This window comes from Penicillium macrosclerotiorum (genome assembly GCF_028827735.1).
Source record: "Penicillium macrosclerotiorum strain IBT 26536 chromosome Unknown utg000002l_segment0_segment0, whole genome shotgun sequence".
NCBI lineage: Eukaryota > Fungi > Ascomycota > Eurotiomycetes > Eurotiales > Aspergillaceae > Penicillium > Penicillium macrosclerotiorum.
The window spans coordinates 1,832,940-1,856,598 of record NW_026643082.1 but is presented as its reverse complement, the minus strand read 5'-3'; the positions used below and the strand labels follow the sequence as shown (position 1 = coordinate 1,856,598).

General features: G+C 50.0%; 5 protein-coding genes across 5 annotated transcripts; 3 read left to right on the top strand and 2 right to left on the bottom strand.

Annotated features, from left to right (window-relative positions):
• Positions 1–7,497: 7,497 nt before the first annotated feature.
• On the top strand, positions 7,498–8,087 carry N7462_001810 (uncharacterized protein; the record flags this gene model as incomplete). The annotated part of the gene is made up of 2 exons (XM_057073536.1): positions 7,498–7,747; positions 7,828–8,087. 2 exons carry the CDS (start codon positions 7,498–7,500, stop codon positions 8,085–8,087), a joined length of 510 nt encoding a protein of 169 aa, XP_056937177.1.
• A 630-nt stretch (positions 8,088–8,717) lies between these two features.
• N7462_001809 (OTU family ubiquitin thioesterase) lies at positions 8,718–10,618 on the bottom strand (the record flags this gene model as incomplete). Its single annotated transcript, XM_057073535.1, has 7 exons — positions 8,718–8,796; positions 8,853–9,311; positions 9,380–9,651; positions 9,757–10,022; positions 10,076–10,139; positions 10,206–10,292; positions 10,367–10,618. 7 exons carry the CDS (start codon positions 10,616–10,618, stop codon positions 8,718–8,720), a joined length of 1,479 nt encoding a protein of 492 aa, XP_056937176.1.
• A 7,302-nt stretch (positions 10,619–17,920) lies between these two features.
• N7462_001808 (uncharacterized protein) lies at positions 17,921–19,627 on the bottom strand (the record flags this gene model as incomplete). The annotated part of the gene is made up of 4 exons (XM_057073534.1): positions 17,921–19,150; positions 19,228–19,288; positions 19,351–19,509; positions 19,584–19,627. 4 exons carry the CDS (start codon positions 19,625–19,627, stop codon positions 17,921–17,923), a joined length of 1,494 nt encoding a protein of 497 aa, XP_056937175.1.
• A 926-nt stretch (positions 19,628–20,553) lies between these two features.
• On the top strand, positions 20,554–21,390 carry N7462_001807 (GNAT family N-acetyltransferase; the record flags this gene model as incomplete). Its single annotated transcript, XM_057073533.1, has 2 exons — positions 20,554–21,052; positions 21,134–21,390. The coding sequence occupies 2 exons, from the start codon at positions 20,554–20,556 to the stop codon at positions 21,388–21,390; spliced, it is 756 nt and encodes a 251-aa protein (XP_056937174.1).
• A 425-nt stretch (positions 21,391–21,815) lies between these two features.
• On the top strand, positions 21,816–23,292 carry rho3 (Rho family GTPase RHO3; the record flags this gene model as incomplete). Its single annotated transcript, XM_057073532.1, has 5 exons — positions 21,816–22,210; positions 22,276–22,312; positions 22,680–22,817; positions 22,902–23,090; positions 23,191–23,292. 5 exons carry the CDS (start codon positions 21,816–21,818, stop codon positions 23,290–23,292), a joined length of 861 nt encoding a protein of 286 aa, XP_056937173.1.
• Positions 23,293–23,659: the final 367 nt, after the last annotated feature.

Genomic DNA, 23,659 nt, shown 5'->3' with positions numbered 1-23,659 from the left:
TCGATAGATTGTCTAGCAGAATCTATCTGACCGCCTTGTTGCTGAACTGATTAGTTCAGGCGAGTCTATAATTAGCATCCTAGGGGTAGGTCTGTAACAGGAGGTACGTTACGATAACGCACAAATTACGTTAACTAGTTAGCAGCGCGTAACACCTAGGATATAAACTAAGTATATCCTAGGATATAAAGGACTAGATATATAAGGACACTTATTTACCTATATATATTTAGTTCTTCGCGTTAATTTACCTATTATTACTACGAGCTATATTTATTACTTATAAATTAAACTTAATATTCGACTATCTTTAAGAGACGTAATACCCTCACGGTATAATATAAGGATATACTCTAACTAGGAGGAATACTTAGTAATTATTACATAATTACTTAGTCGACTGACTAGGCGCCCTTCAACTATATACGTCTTTAGTCTACTCTATAGATCCGAGCCCGTGTAAGGCTAGAGTAGGCAATAGTACGATTGCGAGATAGATCGTCGGAGATTACGAGAGAGGTACGTTATAATAACGCACATATTACGTTAACTAGTTAGCAGCGCGTAAAAAATATATATACGGACTATTAGTGCCTTACACCGCCTCCACCAACCCTTCCGGGTTGTGGGTGCGCCACACAGTCTTTTCGTTTCACACAGTCTTTTCGGATTCTTCCTACTATCCTATTTTTTGCTTCCTACCTAATATCACTTTCTAAATATGACTAATTTTGATGAATCTCGTATATCTGAGGCCTGCCTAGCTGCATCGCGTGTTAAGAAGCCTAATATAGCGCGTTTAGTACGGGAATTTGGCGTACCTAAGCGTACGCTTTCAAATCGTGTTAAAAAGAAAACACGGCCTATTACTGCTAAACGCGGTGTCGGATACGCCCTAGAAGCCTATCAGGAAGAAGCCTTGATTTGCTAGATTCAATATATGAACGATTGCTATATGCCTATCACCCCTAGGATACTAGAATCGTGGGCGAATCGTGTATGCTAACGCGTCGGCAAGCTGTCGGTTAGCAAGATGTGGGCGTATCGCTTTATTAATAGGCTTCCTAAACATCTTCAATTAGGGCCTACTAAGCAGTATACGAAGGAATCAAAGCGAATCCTAGCAGAAGATCCAGCAGTATTAGCGAATTAGTACGATCTATTAGCCTAAATAATCAAGAAGACTACACTAGCACGCTTAGTCTATAACTTTGATGAATGCGGCTTTCAACTAGGCGAAGGAAGATCTAGAAACGTTATATCTACTACTACTACTACTAGTAGTAGTAGTAGGAAGATAGTAGATCTTCCTCAGCCAGACCAAGGCGAAAATATCACGACTATCGAGTGTATCGCTGCCGACGGGTAGTAGCTAGAACCTTGGTTTATATTCAAAGGCAACGGGATCTTTATAGAATCTTGGTTTAATCAAACAGAAGACCTACTACTACATACTACGATCACTATATCACTAAACGGTTAGATAACCGACGATATAGCAGTTTAGTAGCTTCGATTCTTTATAGAATTAACACGCGACCGTACGAAATCAGGTGAAAAACGTATCCTAATATTCGACGGTCACGGTTCGTATCTTATATTCGAATTCCTACACCTTTGCGAAGAGAACGATATCCTACTAATGGGCTTCCTACTATATACTACATACCTTTGCTAACCGCTAGACGGTAAGCCGTTTCTAAGCTATAAGCAACACTTCCGCTTAGCGAATAACGACCACGCGTTTTAGGGTGGAAGCCCTATCGGAAGATCGGAGTTCCTTCGAATAATCGGTGATATTCGGAATAGAACGTTTAGCTAGCGAATTATTCGGGAATCGTTTAAAGATCGTGGGATCTATCTAGTCGATAGTAGAAAGGTTATTAATAGCCTTCCTATCCAAGAAATCCCAGATCTCCTAGCGCCAGATCTACCGCTTCGTTTAACACCGCCACCACTACAAACAACTATATCTTCTTCTAGTATCGACCAATCGCCACCTAGATCTATTCAAGATCTAGAGAAGAATCAGAAAAAGATTGCTAGATATCAACAAGAAGATCTTACACCGCGGCAGCAACGTAATCTTGATCGCCTATTTTATCATAACAAGATTGCTATAGAGAACCTAAATCTAGCGAACGATACTATTCGCAAGATTAAGGAAGCTCAACAACCACTACAGCGCCCAATCACCAAGCGCCAGGTTAAAACACCGCTTAGCAAAACAGGGGTTCTCTCTATTAGAGATGCAAATCGTTCTATTACTAAAAGAAACGAGAAGGAAGCAGAGGCAGAGCGGAAGCGGGTGAGGAAGCAGTGGAAGAAAGCGTATGGAACATCACCACCACTAGAACCTACACAGGAAAGCCAGGCATCGTTAGATAGAGCAGAGGAAGCACGTCAGAACGGTAATAATTTCTTTATAGATACTAGTGGGATGCAGCGATAGATAGTGGAAATAGGAAGAATCCGAAAAGACTGTGTGAAACGAAAAGACTGTGTGGCGCACCCACAACCCGGAAGGGTTGGTGGGGGCGGTGTAAGGCACTAATAGTATATATAGGATACGGGATACGGAGGTCGGGCGGTGAGATTCTGCTACTACATAACCTTATTATCAATCTACAGATAAGGCCGGCGGTGTGGTTCTGCTATATCATCACTCTGCAAGATAAGGCCGACAGTTTCTCCGCCCGCATGAAGGCTGTGTGGATATTGCAAGCTGCTCGTGTTAGCAGCTGTTTTGCTGAGGCTATAGTGCATGGCAGGTGCACTCGGCTCCGCCGGGACACGCGGGATGCCGCGGAGGCGGATCCCTTCTTTCGTTTATTTTTCCTTTGTCATTCGATCTCATCTGTTCGTTCCAGCGTTTGCTAGCCCTTGCCTCGATAGCATCTTCTCATGCGCACTAGGCTAGCACTAGAAGGCGCAAATCCCTGCATAGCACCTTGTATATAGAGGAAGCTCCATCAGGAATAAGATTATTGATTGATTGAATTCCCTGTTTTAACACTCCGTCAAGAAACGCATACATATCGATGTTGAAAAAAATTCCTCGGAGATCGTATTGTAGAAATTCATTTCTGTTACGATATGAAAGATTATGTTCAATAAGCGATAGAGTAGAGTGAGCAAGCGCAGGAGAACATCTACCGCGCACGATGAGATCATATATTGGCCTGGACTCCTAGGAGCGACCGTAGGCAGCAAAGCGCTTATCATCGAAAAAAGTGAAACAAAAAAAAAGAAGCGTGGGCCAGCCGGAGCATCCAGGGTGAGGGATCAGGGTGCTCAGGGAGTGCTCCGGGAGCGCTCCGGGAGTACTCAGGGTCGCTCGGGGATGCTCAGGGTCGCTCCGGGAGCAGCTCCGGGAGCAGCTCAGGGAGCAGCTCAGGGCGCGGCGGGGGATCTAACTCAGGCTAGGCTCCGGGAGCCGATCGCTTCCCGAGGCGGCAGTCTACCGGATCAGCTGCAATACTGAAAGACCGACCTGACGAGGGTCCAAAAGCAAGAATCGAAATAAAAACAGTGGAATATTTAGCGAGCAATACCGATATTCACATCCCGAAAGTTTTAGGAGACTTGGCTGATCGAGATGGGCGCTACTTCGTTTTGAACGAACGCATCAGTGGACGTTCGAGGAGGGATGGACTTCGTCAAACTCAGAAAACAGCTTCGATCCGTCACGTCGGCCTCTATTCAATGTGTCGATCAAAGCCCATGCTACCCAGGCTTATTATTCTTCGACTTTGAGCCCCGTGGGCCGTTTCAATCAGACCAAGATCTGTGGGATGCTCTGGCCCTGAATCTTTGCCATCTTCCTCGGCAAGTTCGGGAGAATCTGAAACACGTCTACCGAAGTGCGAGCCCTATGTGCCTACTCATTGCGATCTCAATTTGAGAAATATCATTGTCCGAGACAGGAAGGTTGTCAGTATACTTGTTTGGGAATACGCTGCCTTCTTCTCTATTTGGCATGAGTATGTTTCGGCCTCATTTGGATTTACAGACATGGACGTGGAATCGAAAAAGTTGCTTCGAGGGCGCTTAGACGCACATGGCGAGGCGCACGAAAATGCCAAGGCATTCTGGACGGATATGTGTAACCTGAGACCGTACCCAAATCTGGCTGAGAAAGGTCAGGAAACCTTGGAGAGACTGTCATAGACCCATTTTTAATTAGTGACACCATGCATGCCTTCCAAGATCTTTGATATATTGGATAGGTCCAGCCATCATAGTCCCAATAATTGCCAATTTCTACCAAATTGATGGCAGATGATTCAAACCAAAATTCTATCTAGCTCCTGTAAACAGTTGTAAACCAAACCATTTCACCGCAAGGGCACGAAGCTACATCGGTTTTAAATCCCATTCACAGCCGATAATTACCTGCAGCTCACCGCAATAATTCTTGGTGACTTGCACCAATGGCTCTTGCGACGCACCTGCCATACCAATCGTCGGCCGGTGAGAACCTTCTTGGATATTCGGTATGTGACGGTGGGATCGCCCTGTAGATTTCCCGGTCGCAGTCTATTGTCCGAACAATTCATCATTGATCGACGTCAGAGGCGCGTGCGGCGTTTTTGCCATTGGCCTATGTCACCGAGCCGTGCAGTCGTATTTTCACTGGCCGGGTGTGATGGCATCGGAGAGGATTGGGGCAGTGCAGTGTAACCGTAGTTTGAGTGGACGAAGCAGGGCGTAGCGTGTCGAGGACGTCCGAATACCTGGCGGACGTGGAGGCCGGCGGAATCAGAGACGAACGAGATGCACAGGCAGAGGGAGGGCAGGTACAGCTTCGTAGCAAGGTGCGCAGTCGCGTTCTCAGGGAAGCAGTAGTAGTATCGACCCAAAGTCACACGATACCGCTGCTAGCGGGATCATCTCATTGGGTTTGCCCCTGTGCGACTGCCAATTCCAACTGAACGGGCGAAAACAAGTTGGAAATCGGATCGAGCGGCATCTCCGGTCAAATGGAAGGGGCAGTGCGTCGGCCTGTGGGGGCGATAGGAAAGAAAGGGGGCGGCGATGAGTGCAGCATAGAGGAGTTGAGGAGAAAGGAAACGAAGCAGAGGGGGACGAGAGGGCAGGGTCGGGTCTTTTATGTCGGGGCGGTGTGAAGCACAGGTTACAAGACAGTGTATTGGGGCGCTAAACCAGAAAAGGCAAAACTAACCGGATCTAGTAATTCACAGGTCCGCCGTTTACAAGTACAATTAATAGTGAACAGTCTTCATCAGGATTATGTGAGCATTCTGGCTAGAAATAGCTTTTATAAGGGGCTGTAAGATCTTCAAGATCAAACTCGTCACTTCTGCTTCGGGATATCAAGGCTCAGATATGTTATCTAAACACGCTTATCGGGCGAATTGACGGCATACAAAGTACGGGGAGATCGACATCGTCCAGCCATAAACCACCGAGTCGGCTATGAGCTCGAGCTGGCTTTTGGACAGATATTGTACATTAAAGCCCCGCTGCTCATAGCTGCCATCTCCAAGTTATTATTCAGCGAAATGACTGTTCCCACCAAAACCAAAGATGGGACATATTTCAAACCCAGCTCAGCCGCAGGCTCGACGACTGAGAAGCCGCATAAAGTGTCTATCCTGTTGGCGACGATGGAAAAATTGTGATGAACGGAAGCCAATATGCCAAGGCTGTGAGCGTAATAAACTCGTTTGCACCTGGGAATTGGCTGTGTCGAGAACAAATTCGGTTAATGTTGCCACTGCGTCTTCAACAAGTTGATGGACTTACCAGCTCCCGTGCGGGCGCGCGTTTTCTTTCAGGTATTCAAGACCGCCTGTGGGCATTCGCGGATCCGCACCAACCCTGAGCTTTCTTTTCAAGCTTCCAAGAATCTACGTCATTGCTTGGGTTCTACGACAGACACTCTAGCAGCCTTAACATCTAGCTTCATGGACAGCCTTTGGACGGTACTAGTTCTAAGGGAGGTGTAGGCTTCTCCGTTCATCATGGACTCAGTCGACGCCATTACCTCTTTCCACTGCGCTTATCTATATCTAAACGAGGCGGCGCAGCTGCTTTGGCTCAGTCTCGTTCCTCTGCCTCCCGTGTTAATGCAAAAAAAAGCTACGGCAACGATCGCGTTCAGATTTTTCCAAATCCTACTCTGCATTGCATCGCCCTTTGTCATTGGTGGGCAGATTCTATCAGAGACGATTTACGGTTTGCGAGACCTGTTGATTGCGCTTCGTGGCTTCTACCAGCTCCAACCAGTATCCTGTCCTCACATCACGCACCCAATAATTACGGCCTGGTTAACCAACCAACCTGATGAGCAGCTCGATCAATCTATTGTCTCTCGCCTCTCAACCTAGCGGCCTTCATTAAAAGCACCGGTTCTACCAATGAGGAAAGGAAATCTGAGATATAGCGCTAGTACAATTATATTCTTTCTTCGCGACCACCTCGTTTTGAGCAAAGAGACTGGGCATTGTTCTTTTCCTGGCCGGTGACTCTTTCAAACGCATTTCTCGAGCTGTAGCCCCCATCATCCCCTAGCACTGATGATCACAGCCCATTGAGGTGTCCCGGTATTCCAGAACCAGGGACATTGGCTACTCGACAAATGGGCTGATAAGATACTTCATTGCGCCGTTGGTGTTCTTGAGCCCGAAATGTCTTGCACCCTACATGGCCTTCGCGAAGGCCAAGCCGAAATACGGGATCAAGATGGGAAACTTGTCTTTTTTGAGGCTACGCTGATGGAAAATATGCAAACACCGCATCACGGTAGAGATCCGTTGGTGGATCGTCGCTGATACGGACAATCTACGCGTTCGATTGCATCATTGAATCTAGCCTTAAATCCAATAAACTTTGACGCTCTGCCTACATTGTCGATTCGTCGAGAGAATGAGGGTTGCAGTTGCCAGTTCTATGGAACCATTTCACTGGCCATGATATCATAGCGGGCTCCAACGTCGGAGGGACACCATGAGAAACACGATGCGAAAAAAGGAATGCTTCTCACAGTTCTTTAACATGAAGAATGAAAAACCTGTGGAAACTCTTAATAGCAGTCGATATTATCCGGAATGAAACGCCTCAGAAGACATTCGTGAGAAATTATCTTGAAAATTCATACCTCCGCCTGCGAGCACTATATCCCATTCCAACATCCTAACCGACACGGTTCGTGACTCGTCATCTTTTCCTCCATCATCAAATACTCTCAATATCCCGCACTAAATCCAAAATTTGCACAGGTACCACCGGAGTCGTATAAACCCACTGGTTCCAGAAAGATCCTCACGAAATCTACACCGACGTCATCCCGAGATCCCGCATCATCTTCGTCAAGGTACCCGACAGACAGGAGTTCGTTCACTTTCAAACAATTTCAATTTTAATAGAATCGCCAACGCAAAATAAGAACAATACTTTCCAGTACCAACTTCCCGATTTCGAAGGAAACCTCACTATTTTGGCTGTTTAAAGGACGAAAAAAAAAATCCATACATGCCCACCAACCTCTCGATCCTGGTGTTCATTGCGTCGCCACTCGACTATGCCCGGTACCGACACACGGCGCTGTACTTCGAGTTCGGTAAACCCGATGAGAAACCCGATGACACTGCAACACCCACGGGAGTGCCAGGTCAAGTTGCACCGTTAAGCATCAAGTCGTCCGTCATGGAGGTCGTCGGGTCACCCGGGTTCTTCAGCTTTTCGGAGCGCGTGAACGCCGATTTGCCAGGTCCGGCCACTGGTGAGCCTCCCCTTCCGTCCATTGACGTTGGAATCCGTTTTCTATTTTAGAGGGAACTATCTAGTATTGAAAAAGGCCAGGTCTTGCACAAGCAATACGGGTATCTTCTATACCAGATACAGTGCCTGTTCCCGCGCTACGCGCGACTGCATCGGGGACCCCCATTCCGGAGGCTACAGGCGATTGGAATAGCCAGAATTGGGTGGGCGATGTCCTTGAGCGGTTCGTCAACGCGGGGTATTTGGACGGTGAAGCCCGAGATCGGGGACTAGATGAGATGGTCGATGTGGTGATGGAGGCGAAAGATGAGGAAATTATACGGTTCGGGTCTATGGGCTGAGTAGAACGACTGAGCGGTGCAAATGTCACAATGTATATACCACGAGAAGATAGGTGATAGAAAGAATTGTCATGATTTCTACAGCTGCCGTGGATCTGCATCCACGAGCAAGGTCGAGGCCGTTCCTGGTTTACATGAATCCCGAAAGAAAAGAGCGAGCTGCATAGGCGGAGACGAGCCGGTATAACAATTTAGGGAATCTGATAAAAGAGAGACGAGAAAAGTGTAGAGTGGCCGCTTGGAACATGGAGTGCAGCGCACTCCATGTCAAGAAGATAGTCATCGAGAAAATACGGGGAAAGGACAGAAAGGGGAAGGGAGGAGGGGGGGGAAGGGGGAATCAAGAGTCGCAGGCCAGGCTCTAACTCGAGAAAAGGGAGTAAGTCAATCCTTATCCTTATGGAAAGCACCGAATGATCCCGAAAGGCAAAGCCAGTTTAGAGAATCAAAAGAATCATATGAAAGCCTGACTCGGAAAACTTAGAAAGTGAGAGAAAGAGGTAGAAAAAAACGCTAAGTCCGTGTCTCGGACACACCACACGTAGGAGAAAAACGACTGCAGCGAATTGAAAACACCGTTTGGCTTCAATTAAAGTTACCATGCGTCCAATTTGGAAGAACTATAGAACTTTATCTTCGAGAATCACTCGGCTCCCAATGGATCGGTTCGAAATCCTGGTTTTGGAAATGGGCCTGATTATAAGGGGAACTGTAATGGTGTCAACAATGGCATTATTTCGTATCAAAGATGAGGAGACCACTCACTTTTTGAAAGGGGTAGTCACTGGTAAAGAATGACTCAGATTAGGTTTCATGACCAGTGGATTTAACCGAATCTGTGGTCCACTCGATGATCTGCCAGATAACGTAGTCATCGAGGGCGGTGCCACTGGCGGCATGACGGGTGTTGGTGAAGGGGCCGAAATTGATGGAATGGGGGCGTGGGCTTGCATGGGTGACTGATACATTTCCTGGGTTGGAGATATTCGATACGGACTTCCAGGGCTTGGAGAAACTGAGGGAATCGGGGACATAGGGGCACCGCCCAGAGGAAATGCGGGGTCGGCCATGAGGTTTGGAATTGACATCAAGTGGGAATTAACGTCGAAGGGAAGAGCGCTTTGGTCCCAAGGGGAATAGTTAGAAGTCATTGCGTATTGGTAATTGACCACGGGTGCCATATTCACAGTAGCTTCGGCTCGGTAAAGGAGATCATAGTGGCCACTATAGAAGTCAGTCAGGGTGGGTTCTGGTGAAAGAGGCCCCAAACGTGGGGTAGGGGAGGTCCTCACGGCCTATACAGAAGACGAATAGTTGCGCCGCTGGGACGGTTGGGGGACAACTGGTGAGGTGTGACGGCCTCGCCTTCACTTCGGTCAAGATAAAGAATTTCGACTCCGAATCCGGCTGCATCAATCACGCCGTCTACCAGAGCTTGCAGTCCAACTTCGTCGATTTCGGTCCTGACGGTTTCGACGCGGGTCTCACAATATTTAATTAGGGGAAGGGACAAAAACGCTTGATACCGTTGTGGGTTCAGTTTCATCCAAGCGCTGGTCAAAAGCTTTCATCGAAATCTCAGTCAGTATCTTTTTGGTGGAGGGGGCGGGGGTGGGTCTCTATTTTACTTGTTTCTAGGAAGGAAGATTCCCAAGAGACGCGAGCTTACCCGAAAGTGAGTAATAACGGCATCCGAGTTATACTCATCATTGAAGGCATTCACCAGAAAGGATTCATCCTGGTCACCGTTCTGAATGGCGGCAAGGGTTTGGGCAAAGACCTCTTCCGTAGCATCCACAAAGATTTCATATAGGTGTTCTTGGTGGCCCACTTGGTCTAGCAGCGAGTTAAGAGACTTGATCCGAGCTAGTTCCCGTTGCGTACGCAGGGGATCTCGGAGAGCAAAAAGGGTTTCAAAGTAACCAAAAGCGACCGCTACACTGTGATTAGGAAAACCCTAGCTTTGGCGTGGGATGTGATATACTCACCTCGCCAACCACAATTTCCATCCCCTTTCATCACACGGGTCATGGGATGGGTCAGAGCAAGGGCCTAGAGACAACATTAGACTGTCATGCAACATAGCATTGGGGACCATGCCTGGATGCCTGGGCTTACACTGGTTTTCGTCGCAAGTGTCGGGTCCGCATTAGCGTATTCCAGTGCAATAGTATGGCTCGATTGCTTGGGCGATACAAGTGGTCCCTGTAGATTGAGTCATTTCCGTCAGTTCCCATGCCGTTGGCGTCAAGGGATACCTTCGCTCTCCAGATTCATACCTGTACCTCGGGCTGGAATTCATTGGATAATTTCTGGAATCGCTCCATCTCATCTGGTGAGAGAGTGTTCAGATTGAGGTTACTCATATTGCGAGTTCCAGGGAGGTCAAACGCGGCTGGGATTGCAAGACCGGGAGGAGGGAGAAGGGCAGCCGGGGCAGGAGCGTCCCGGTAAAAGCCGACAAACTTCTGTTTTTCCAGGAATGGATGGTGAGGACCAAAATGACTCCAGGGGAGTTTTGACAAGGACATTGCATACGACCGACAAAAGTGATAATGTTTAGAAGAGCAGGATGGTGAGAGAGCTGGAACTCGATATCCTTGCCAGGAAGGTTTTATACTTCAATGACAGTCTAACACCAACATCAGCATATAAGAAATCAAGCCCAAGCCCACGCCCAAGCCCAGCCGTCATTGCCGACCTGTCTGGAGTGGACCAGTCGAATCAGGCAGAGGCAAAAATATTTGTGAAGAAGGGGGGGGAGGGCAGGTGAGTGGAAGCCAGGCACACTCACACTTCCTGACATGAATTGACATCTCCACATGGGATTTCCTGCTTGGGCGAACCACGGCACTCGTTCGCCCTTGTGCAACACGGGACTGTATGCTGCAAGTTTTTCCGGTTCTTTGGGCGCCACGCCTATTGGACCATTCAGTATGATGCTCTTGTACGTGATAAAAATGCAGAGGGAAGATCAAAATACAAAATAATACAAAATATTAAAAATCAAAATCAAAATCAAAGAAAGAAAGATCCATGCAAGTTCGGTGATTGGCCTGCACGATTCACTGGACAAGAACGGGGAGCATGAGGCAACATGAGGCAGTATGAGGCAACATGAAAGGCATGGTCACCCAATGTCGCCAAAGGGCACCAATGAGACTCGCATCGGGGAAACATGAACTCCCAGCCGCCGGGTTAGTGTGGCAAGGATGGGGGGGAGGCTTTTTGTTCCTTCAAGCACTGACAGATTGAGATCTGTACCGTGATTGGATAGGCAACACTCAAATAATTTTTGTGATGAAAAAACCTAGATCCAGTGGAGCGGGACCCAAGAACCCTGTGAAACAGAATAGCAGGGGAGTGGCTTGGAGTCGAGGGAGAGATGTGGGGGGGAAGGGGGGGGTGGGATGAGAAGATGGCGAGGTGACTTGGAGGGAGAGGCTTGTATGGAAGGAGGGTACGATGACGAGGACCGTCAGACTATCACCAGTGATGATTGCAGTTCGTCCAGCGCCGCAGACTCGGCAGGTGGTAAATGATGTCAGCCTCGACAGGGCTGGTCGACCTTCTCAACGGCTGCTATCTCCATGCGAGATGGTTGGCAGCCCCCGAGGGATCATCGGCACTGCCGCTGTGAAGGGTGCACGAACCACCAGAGCCGGGATCCACTTGGAAAGCTTTGAGGAGATAGAAAAGGGAAAGGGGGGGGGGAATTGGTGGGTTAGGGGGTAGGGGGTAGGGAACAGGGATTCCGAGAGACGAAGCCGAGATTCCAAAGCACCGGAGAAAGCATCCCGATGCTGATCGGAGGAAGATGCAGCAAAACCAATATGGAATTGCCGTGCTGTGTCCCGAGAACGACACAACGGGGAACGACGGGAACGACGGGGGCGGCAAGGCGGCCAGGATGGCAGCGAGCGCCCAGAGCCGCGTGCCGATGGTCCAGGGGGATTGGATGACAGGCAAAGCATAAAAAGCAAAGCAAAGCAGAGACGACGATCGGGGCAGCAGAAGCAGGAAGCAGGAGCAATGAGGCGGAGGGATAGGCGGATCTGCGGGCAAACGGAGAGGGGAGAGCTCAGACCTTTGGGAACTTCTTGATGTTTTGGTGTTCACAATTCCACGATCACCGGTCACACATTCGATGAACGTAGCATCGACCAAGAGGGGGGAGGAGATGTGGGGGAGGAGGGGGATGGGGAGACAGAGCGACGAAGCAGTTGTGAAGAAAGAAGAAGGCAGACCGAATGGAGACGACCAGTTGCCGAACACGAGGTCAAGAGAAAAGAGAGAACGGAGAAAGAGGGGAGGGAAGGGAAGAGAGAAAGGGTGGCCGTCGAGCGGTTTCAATGGCGGAAAGGAAACGGAGTCGCGACGTTCGGTATCGGTGGTTTCGGATGCAACGAGCAAGACCAACCACCACAAATGAGTTGCTTGCTGGTCCGGGCTCTGGTGGATCAGCGTGATCCGTGGGTGTTTTTGTTTTGGTGTTGCTCGGTGGAGGCGGGAGCACAAGAAGAAGGAAAATCAAAGCACCACTCACCAGAGCGTCACGAAAGGGCCAGGGAAGGACGCCAGGAATCCAGGAACCAGGGCAGCAAGCGCAGGAGCACGCGCACCGGCAGATGTCTGGATAATTGAGCACGCCGAGAGAGCCAGGGAGACCCAATTGTGGGTGATAGATGGGACGAAAGAGGAGAAATTGGAAGGAAGAATCGGGATATAATACTAAGCGCAAGAGAAAGCCATAGGAGTACGACAATGAAGAGGCCTATTCCAATCCCCCAGGCCAGATGAGCTCTGGCTCGGACACACTCTCTGACAGGTAAAACTCTCGACGGAGACTCTCGTTTCTCCCCCCCCCAATCTCACCCCCGAGACCAGCGTCAATGCGCCCGATTCGCAATCCCGGCACTAGGACAAGAGAGCGAGACAAAATCAGGGAGAATCACAGTGACGAGGACCCCCTCCAAAACCTTAGATGCAACACACGATAGCGGGGGTTCCCAGAAAGAGAGGATATTGGGAGATCAGATTCGGGGTCTGGAAGTAGATCCCGTGCCTCGGGCCTAATCCAAGTAGCCGTCCCTATATTAACCTTGGGGACTCGGAACTAGGAGACTGGACGGCCAGCAGAACGATCGATCAAGAAGAACCGCTACCAAAGACAGATAGAGAGAAGATAGGGAGAAAAGCGGAAGAGGGAAAATAATAATAATAATAAAAGAATAAAACAAGAAAAAAAAAAAAAAGAAAAAAAAAAACCAGGCGATCGGCTCCAACCTCAAGCGTGGGAAGCCAAGGACCTATAAGGGGCTCGGATCGATACGGATCGTGGAAAGAGGGGAGAGGAAAGGAAAGGAATCATACAGGGCACAGTGACAAAGAAAATCAAATGAGCGCGAAGAAGGCTTTGACGGCATCCAGTCCATCGGGTACATGTACATGGAGGCGCGATGAAGTAATAAATAACGATGCGTGCCCGCGGTGGCATCCGTCCATACAGATCCATGACAGGCGCTGAAGAGGCCGATCGTCCACCTGCCAACTCAACCGTACAGGCAACTAACTCCTCGCCTAGTGGAGCTTTCATGCGGATGCTGATTTACCCAGGCCCTCCAGCACAACTGCAGTGTCAGGAACCATCCAATCCCGCGCCCCTTCGTCTGTTTCCACGCGCCCAATGAGTCCCCAAAAAACCGTTCTTCCTCTTCTGTTACCCTATCGTCTGAAATACTACACGATCGGATACATTTCGCGTATACTTCGGTATGGTTGTCTTCAACAACAACAACAACCCACTCTCCTCATTCCTCCCAGTCCCTTTGATCGCCTATCCCGAATACAAGATATGAAGGATCAGAACCACCATCTTGAAATCATGAATCAGAATCCCCGGGACCTCAACGAGTCTTGGTCTAAGCGCGCGAGTCATCATCTGCCGGTCCAAATGCAAACACCCCCCCCCCTTCGTCGTTCCCAGACCCGACAAAAAGTAAAATCAAATCTTTGGGTTCTTCCGTATGGCCCCACCGATAAAGAAGTCTAGTACGACTACTGAGTCCATTCTATTTAGTCTCCTTTAGTACTAGTAGTGCAGTAGTCCCTCCTCGGAGGCAGTAGCCGGTCTCCGTCCTAAGTATGCCCAAGTATGACCCCGTCCCTACTTTCCTCGGAGTAATAATGGAATGAATTATTTCTCCCCCAAAATACAGCTATCAAAAAATGAAAGCAAAACACAACAATGCAATTCGCCACCGAGTATTATCCTAGGCGTCCTGGCCACTTTTCTCCCAGAGAGCACAGCAGGGAAACTAAGAAATGGGGGGGGGAACAACCCGACCGACATATAGGAACCCCCCACCCCTCCTCCCCAGATGTGCCCAAGCACAAGGATCTAATTTCTCTATCTTTCTAAGTGGGACAACATGAAGCTCCTATTCCAGCATGTGCCCAGCCGTTCGATACTAAGGGGAGAAGGGGTGCAAGAGGCGTTGCTGGCTGCGTCAACTCTATCTCGGACTGTATCGGGCTGTTTCAACTTCACGTCGGGCTTTACTCCGTACAAAAAGCGGGGTCTTTTTTTTCTTGGACATTCATATTCGTATTCAGGTGAAGCGACAGCGTGAAATGCAGCCATTCAGGAAAAACCGAGCAAGTTCCTGGATTTGTGGTTTGATCGCGATCCGATTGCGATGGTCCTATGCTGATTCGCGGACGGACGAGGGCCCCCATGCACCGAAGCTGTGGTCCCCAATGCGGCGGTAGGTGATGGGGGGAAGAGGGATTTCTTTTCTTTTCTTTTCCATTCTTTCCTTTTTCTCTTCTGTGGCTTCGACCTTGTCTATCTTTCGCGATGCTTGTCCCTGGTAATCGGGATCGCCTTAAGAATCATTGGGTGTGAGAGGGTCTTTTTCCCGGACTCTGTATACTATGTATAACTCGTTCTACTGGCGGTTGACAATCGCCATTGTTCTAAGATATCACGATGCAGTGTAAGCCCCCCTCCCCCCCCAACCTGTAAAATCCAAGGACACGAGAGGCAAAACAGGAGAGATCGGAGAGAGCATCCTCGGTCGGAAATAGTCTACTATCACATTCGCTGTGGCATTATGGTTTGAGCTTAGAGCTCCCCCGGCGGGGTTGGGAGGGGGGCGAAAAGGCTCCCATCCGCCTCCGCATTTCCCTGCTCATAGGCATCGGTAATATGGTTGATTTTTGAAAAATCGACGGCCTCTTGCTTTTGTGTCCATCACCCGACTCGGCGCTAGGATCCCAGGCGTTGGAAGGAGGGGGAGGGCCTGATGTGCATTCCAGTTGGGGACGTGCGAAAACGGGCGCGCCTGGATGATGCAGACTTTGTGTAGTCTGTCTCTCCAGCTTCCTTGAGATGGGGGCCGTCGTCATCCTGTGTCCAGAAGTACCAATCACTCCAGCTGGAGTATAGATCCTCTTTCTCTTCATCCTTGGACACCATGCTTCATGTCGAGAAGTGACTTCGAGTCTCCAACTTCTGCATTACCTCAAACTTCCCCCTCGCCCCCCTGGTCAATGCGCCTTCTGATCACGCACCGGGAGCCCCCGGCGCCTATTCGTGCGATCAGTGCACGTACCATCCTCGAGACCCCGTTGACACAGTTGACAGGTCGCCTCCTTGCATGCCCCCGTCTGTGAGTGCATACCAAGCTGAACGCCGTGAGATCCGGGTGCTTGATGGAAGACGAGAGAATGTACAGCTTGTCAAGGACCCGAGTCTCGAACATTCATAATAGTCATACTATTGCTATAACTCCGGCTCCTATTATTCTACTATTCGTGCAACGCTCGGAGCTGGTTATAAGTGAGCTTGTTATGATGGGGTATACTATCGATCTACTTCGCAGAAACACTGAACATTCCATTAAGCTACCGACAGGTAACTTCAAGTTCTAGATCATCTCTGAATTCAACCATTTTCCATTTTGGCTGCGCTGCTCAAACCTTCTACACTTTTTGCCATATGTTCTATACTTTCAATACATGTATCCTCCATGAAATCACAGCCCCCATCGATTTCGATCTCCCCATCTCTCAATCTCCCTGCAGTCATCTCAGGCGTACCTGCTGCGACTAGACTAGAGTTTTGCGGTGGAGACGAGATAAGGTGGCCATGGTGGCTTCCGAGTAAGCAGACAATTATCCGTGCTCATTAACACGTCGCCATCCATCGTGCCCTAGGTTTGTCCGAAGACGTCGACTTGTTCGCGCCCCCTCCTCTTCACATGCGCTTTGAGCGCTCGTCCTTCACCAGCCCCATTTTCCCTCCCCTCTTGTACCCTGTACTTCGTACCCCTTCGCAGGGCTCGTATTGTTGATTTTTGTTTCACGCCCCTTCCCCCACCCCCTCCCGCCTTCTCCCTTTTGTTCCCTGCTTCAGCTTCCCTCCTGCAACCAAGCAGACCTATCGCCGAGCCCGCTCGTCGGAGCATCTTCCGTTTTGAAGCGTAGTAGTGGAACCCTCGGCGCACCGACTCACGGGGAAACTCCCGAGACTGATGCCTAAACACTAAGGCGCTGGGCGCCAATGGCGAATGTGCGGAGGCTCCTGAGTTCACCGGGCGTATGGTGTATACAAGGGCTATCTCAGTCACCCACACCCTCTCTCCAAGACCGGTGAGATGTGTGAGGTGTGAGGTGTGAGGTCTGTGGGGATGGGGAGGAGTTCGATAGCGAATCCGGCCGATTGGTGACAGGGCAAAAGGGAGGGGGCGGTTGATTCTCATCTGTTATTTGTCTTCGGTGCCGGTGGCTGAGGGCTAGCGAAACCCAGGCTCTGGGACACGGGTCGCATGGCAGGGAAAGACAGGATATACATAGGTGACATAGGTACGGAGGATATACTTCATACTCCTCTGATCTCCTTCAAGGCCGGGGCCCTTCGTAAACCCGGCGGTACATTTGACATCGGTGGTCCGGGAACATAATAGGCTATATACCATACCTATATACCATATCCTCGATCACTAACACATCTCTATAAGCCAGGGGGAAGTCGATAATTGATGACACGCACGGTTCGAAGCAAACGGGATTGACGAAGCGGGTAGGGGCCAGGGAGCATCCCTCCCGCCTAGTTGAGGGGAAGCATCGATGTAAGTTCTCCGGCCACAATCACATCACAAACTCTAGAGAAACAAGGAAATGAGAGGACAAAAACACAATTATTCGCATATTCATCTTATCATGAGGTTCTAGCGCACTATGTCACAGCAACTCTAAATTGCGGGGCATGCTTCAGCTTGAGGTCTCTCGGACCCATTGATATCTTTTTTTTGTGTCTTTGCCTTCGTCCGCGTACTCCTCGGTGATCGCTCAGCCCCAAGGGGAAAGGAATATTCGACTGCTTGAAAGCTGCCAGGGCCCGGCGCCGCATTGTTCATGCGCTGCAGCGAAGGCAGCAGAGAAGACCCCGAAAAAAATGGCAACAGAAACATGATGTGAGATTGGAGCCCAGGCCCCCTTTTCATCCCCACGTGGACGTCATCCTATTCTTCTTCTTCTTCTTCTTCTTCTTCTTCCTCCTCCTCCAGTCTCGGCCTGGAGCGTGCGGTCTAGAACGGTCAAAGCTCCATCCAGCCACCCTGGTTTCAAACTAAGATGCAATCAGGCAGAAAGGTGCGGCTCGGTTGTGAAGGAGTGGAAGAATAGCAAAAAGACAACGTGGCAAGCTCGCGGGTACCAGACCTATGCGGCTAAATTGAAATCGAACCTGGTTAATAGGGATCAAGAGCGGATAGTGGAACGAGGACCACGCGGAGAGGAGAGAAAGGTTATGTAGAATGCAGAGCGCTCTACAATTCGCCGGCCAGCTTGCCTCCGAATTGTTTGCCACGGGTGTCCTTGCGCGCGCGGGGGGCAAGGGATCGGAGACCCATAGGAGACTCGTCCCCGAAGCCCGGAGCAAACAGAGCGCCTCCACTGCCGTGACCATTGTCGTCAGGGCGGAAACCTTCGCCGTTGAAAGCGGTCTGCCAGAGGCCCTTGAGAGAGGAGCTCCACTCCTCCAGGGCGCGCAGGCGCTCAAGGTCACTAGCACTCTCCACCACAACGATACCTGTCTCCTGGTCAATTTTGGCGCTGAGTTTTTTATCGAGGATTAGGAAACTCAGGATTTCCAGGACCTCGTGGACGGATATCTTAATGTGCTTGGAGATGAATTGGAGTGAGAATCGGGTGTATGGAGCGATCAGCTTCAATATAGCCTTGGTCCGCATGTTCCGGCTAACTTCGTCGATGTTCTCAGCGATGAAGGGATCCGCCAGCACGTCGGGGTGCTTGCTCAGCACGGCTTCGTAGGCGTGGATATCGTCTCGCTGGAAGGAATCCACCAGGTCAGTCATGGCGGAGATGCGGGGGTCGTTCTTGTAAGGCTTGGTCTCTTGCGAGTCGAACGGGTTGATGTCGGACTTCATGAGCATGGTGGTGAGGACGAGATACTTGAGGACCTGGATGCGCTGCATTGAACCGGCTTCATCGTAATTTCGGAATGATTCGAAGAAGTCACTCTGTGCCTCCTCCCAGTTCTCTTCGCTCATATGCATCTTACCACCGCATTCTCGGATGATGCCCATGATCTTGGGGTGTGGGACGGCCGATCGGACGCGCAACGCGCGTTGGTAGAGCGCCTTGAGACGCTTGTTGTTCTTCATCTCGGCGTACATTTGGATCTCGAGGGCGTAGAGCTCCAGCAAGTAGGTTCCCTTGCTGGTATCGTCCGAACCATCCTCCCGCTGACAAGCCCGATGCAGTTCCTTGACCTTCTTTCCCAGTTGGCCGTATTCTTTTCGTTCCAGCCATAGCCGGGCCAGTTTAATATTCGTTTTTAGCCAGAGTCGTTCGTTATTGGTGTTTTGAAAGGAGGCAAGGGTAAGGGAATAGAATTGTTCCATGCACTGGTAGGCTTGGACATCATCGGATCCCTTCTCGATGTAGTCGAGCATGTTATTAATGGATTTTTCGGAATAGTTGCGCGTCACGGCGGACTTGACGTATGTGAGGAGTTCTCGATAGTGTTCGACAGCCTGATCGAACGAATTGTTAGCATCCAGATCCTCCTCCGTCAAAATCCCGGATCTCGGAGAGTGAGAGACTCCCATACATCATCGTATCGTCCGAGCTTAAATTCCAACTTGATCGCCTGTTTCAAGCCTTTAAAGCCCCTGTGGAAGACCGGTCAACTTGAAAGAATTCCCTCGCACTTGGTTTCAGGAACTCGTCGTACCATTCGCTTTTGTCTTGTTCCATCGGAGGCAGGCCCAAGAATTCATCGATCGCCTCCTCCGGATTATCCACCTTCATTTGCTTCGCATTATAGTATTTGTTCTCGATCCCAATATCACCGGATTCATCGTCTTCGTCATCTTCGTATTCAAAGTCGTAACTGCGAGCGAGGTTGTCAGCTCCGTTTGATATTTGGGAAGCCCCGGGGGCGGAGAAGAGGGCGGGGGTAAATACTCCTCGTCGCCTGAGTCCTGCATGAAATCATCGTCGTCCGACATTTTGTAAAGCTTGACCAAGTGCAAAAAGTCGCTAGAATATGAGAAGGTGAAAGCAGGGGGAAGCGAAGGCAGTCGAGAAGGGATGGGGGAGGGCGGTGCTTGCGGGGAGTTCGTGAGGGATCGCAAGAGCTGTGCCGCCCGCCTTGGCATGTGTATTGTGTTCTGAAGCTCGCCGCCCGACTACCAAAGCAACCAAATCAACACATCCATAACGCAACTGGGGGTTGGCCACTCATTCCGATCAAACCTTGGAATTTAGTCACAAAACAGTAGACTGGATCGATCAATCAAGTGCCTCAGTTCGGGGAGGGGGCAGATTTCTATAATCAGAGATAGGGGGTCCTATTGACGTGTCCCCTATCGGGCTATCGCATAGATCATTGATGCTCGGGTCTGGTATGAGGGTTCTGGGTTCTGGCATTCATAAGATGCTGTCCTTAGTATGCCATTTATGAGCAAGAGTGAACAGGGAGACTACAGAAGTCGGCTTTCTTTGGATCATTGAAAATGAAGAATGTCAGCGCCATCGACTAAATGTGCTAGCTCTGATATGGTTGAAGTCAGAATCAAGCATCCTTTGGGCAAGGAAACTTCAGGATCTACAAGAGCCATGACAAGATATTTAAAATATGCAACAGCTACCGGCCATAATCATCCTCCACCAGTATGTTAGAGCAACCGGATAACCCCTAGAAGTAAGATCCAGAATCAAGGCCACCTTTGGGACGGGAAATGACCAGGTTTCTATCAGGCCACCACCACCTATGAGTCACAGCGAGGTGACATCCACCAACTAGTTCACTGGATTTCAAATCAAACCCCAATACATGTATATCTGATCTAAGCCTGCAACTCCCCACGCGGAAATCTGCTTCGTGGTATATTGCGTTCACATCTCATTACTGAACATAAGGCAGCCTGGTAACATGGCTGTCCACTACAACACCGACACAAGGGAGCCGTACCTGCGCCTGGCAGACCCTTTTTCCAATATCATCATCACACCCCACCGTCTGAATCAACTACAGCAAACCATCGAAGCCAAAGTCCCGCTTCTCAATGACCCGAGGATCTACCTCAATCTCTCCGGCCCTCCATATCCCTTTCTCCCCGAGCACGAAGAGGAATATGTGAAAATGAAATGCGAAGCTGGAGAGCCCGTTCTCAATGCTCTGCGCGTGGAATTCGAAACCTTGGTCAAAGAGCAGCAATTTTTTGACATCTGTCCCTTCAATGTGATCCGTGAAGTTACCGAGCAGGACCCTCATACCGGACACCCTTTGAAGGATTTCTTGATCGGCGATGTTGGGGTCAATCGGTATATGTTTTATGAGCATAAACATGGCAGTGAGGAACGAGCCCAGGCGCAGCGATTGAATGAGGAACTACCTGCTGGGGATGAGCGGATTGTTTGGGGAATAGGCGGTAATAATCTTTTCTTTTCGTCTTTCTTCTCATCTCTTCCGCGGCATTGAGCAGTCGGTTTTTCTAATAACTCCCCTGCAGACTTCCTGGCTCCTTCTCATCACGGCCGGGGGATCATGACGCAGGCAATACGAACGGTTCTCCACGATTGGGGGTTGCCGCGTATGAATATCAAGCTCCTCAAGTCTGCTGCTTTTGAGGAGAACAAAGGCAGTGTCAGGGTCTTCGAGAAAAATAACTTTGAGGTGGTCTGCACGTTAAAAGATTGGGAGCCAGTCTCTGAGAGCCGAGGTGGAGGAACGAAGTCGCTGGTGCTCGCTACTTGGAAAGGCGTGTAATTCACGCTTGCGAACCATTAGGGAGCCACAGCAAAATGATATCATATATCCGGGGTTCACGGAGATAAATAGATAGAGGCGCACGCAGGGCTGGATGATTGGCGAGATTGCAACTAAATCTCCCCGGAAGGGGGGTTGCGGACTCAATCGACTATGGGAAACCCGCCCTGCCATATCGCGATGGGAATTAGGGGGAGCCGAAGGATACGGGCAACGGTGGACGTAACGGACGTCTGCTAGTAAGCACTACCGAGACTGTCATAGGCGTACTTTGTACAAATCACATCCCTCAGGAACTGTCTATTTTCATTCCCATTCAGTGTTCGGCCATTCAAGTTGCAAATCAAACCAGCGATAAGCAAGGCTGCAGAACAATGGCATGGACCGATTGGCGCCCACGAGCTGACAATCCGAGCCCATCATAGATGCAACCAGCAACGCGCCAGAAATCGCCAGAAATCGCCAAAAAATCAGCTAAAAGTGTGGCTTGGCCACAGAGCCCGAAGCCCGCAAGTGTTGGGGGGGAGGGGCGGGGGACAGAAACCGACGTGGTACTTTATTCGCCGATCCCCTTCAGGGCGCGATGTCATCGACCCGGGCAGTGCTGGAATCCTCTTCTCCCCCTCGACTTCCTCTTCAGATCCCTCGTTCAGACACTTCCCCTTCACCAAATTGGTCCGATTGCTCTGATTCTCCCGGCGATCTCCTATACCCGTTCTATACCTCTCGCAGACCTCGGCAATTTCCCCCTGAACCGCCGTCCTTTCGCAATGGAACTGTGCGGACGTCAGAAGGTCGTCCAGCGCAAGATGGTGCTGCTGTTCGTTGGCCCGCAACGACTCGGTGTTGGCGTCTTGGAAACAATTTCTAACATGGAATCAACAGGGGCGACGGTGCTTGCGGCAAGACTTCCGCGCTGAATGTGTTTACAAGAGGGTGCGCAAAGTCCCCCCTAAACCTCCCCTCCTGGCTTTCACTCTCCGCGCCTGGATCTGGACCACGATAGCTAACAGCCTATTGATCTAGATTTTTTCCCACAGTATAGTAAGCAATTTCCCACTCATAGCAGAATCGCCGCGAAATTTGAAGTTCGTTGTTGCCTCCCGGACAAATCGACTGACCGCAGCCGTTTCATTTGCGCTCCAGTGAGCCGACGGTCTTTGGTATGCGCCTGCTCTTCAAGTGTCAAGAAAACAACGAGGTCACTAACTATTAACTTCTAGAAAACTATGTCCATGGTATGTCATTCCCCCGTTGGCCCCGCCGCCCCTTTCCCGGATCGCCATAAGCTCATAGCGCACACAGATATCTTCGTCGACAATGTCCATGTAGAGCTGTCACTATGGGACACGGCTGGACAAGAGGAATTCGATCGGTTGCGCGCGCTTTCCTACGAGGATACCCACGTGCTCATGCTGTGCTTCAGTGTAAGTACTGCAGGACAATTGGGCGCGGAGTCGGCCTAAGCGCAAGCGCAAAGAGAGCCAAGCTGCTGACAACTTGGTGTGAAGATTGACAGCCGTGACTCGTTTGAGAATGTCGGATCAAAGTGGATTACAGAAATCAATGAGAACTGCCCTGGCGTGCGGGTCGTGCTAACCGCGCTCAAGTGCGACTTGCGGAAGGACGATGAGCAGAACGATAACCCCGATGCGATTACCTTTGACCAGGGCCTTGCGAAAGCCAAAGAAATCGGTGCTGTCAAATACTTAGGTATGTCGACTCTTTGTCTTGATTACTTCCAGCAGAGAAGGGAATAAAATGCTAATGGGAAATTTTGAAGAATGTTCGGCCGTCCAGAATCGCGGAATCCGAGAGAGCTTCTACGAAGCGGCCAAGGTTGCTCTGGAGGTAAAACCCGCCGGGGCGAAGGGATCCAGCTCGTCTTGTGTCATCCTCTAGACCGATTCTGCACCGTTCCGACTATCTTTCTTGTGACGTTTGTTGATGGACGTGTGTTGAACCTATTGTACCAGGACCCGATACTGGCTCCCCCCGATTCTGCTCCCGTCTGCTTCCCTTTTCTTGGTTTTTTCTTACCTTTGTATACCTTTGCACACGAGTTGATTCCCCCACCCTGCATTTTGGATTTGATTGAGACTTTTCAGCCGTCAAGGCATTTTCCCCCTCCCGGTTGGCCTGAACATGCCGAAGAACTGGCAGGACTGTTCTTCTACCTTTCGGGTCCTTTGACATTTGTTTTGCATGGCTCCGCCTCTTGGTTGTCGAAGCATTTCAGCGAGGTTGGCGCTCTATCTTCCCACCCACC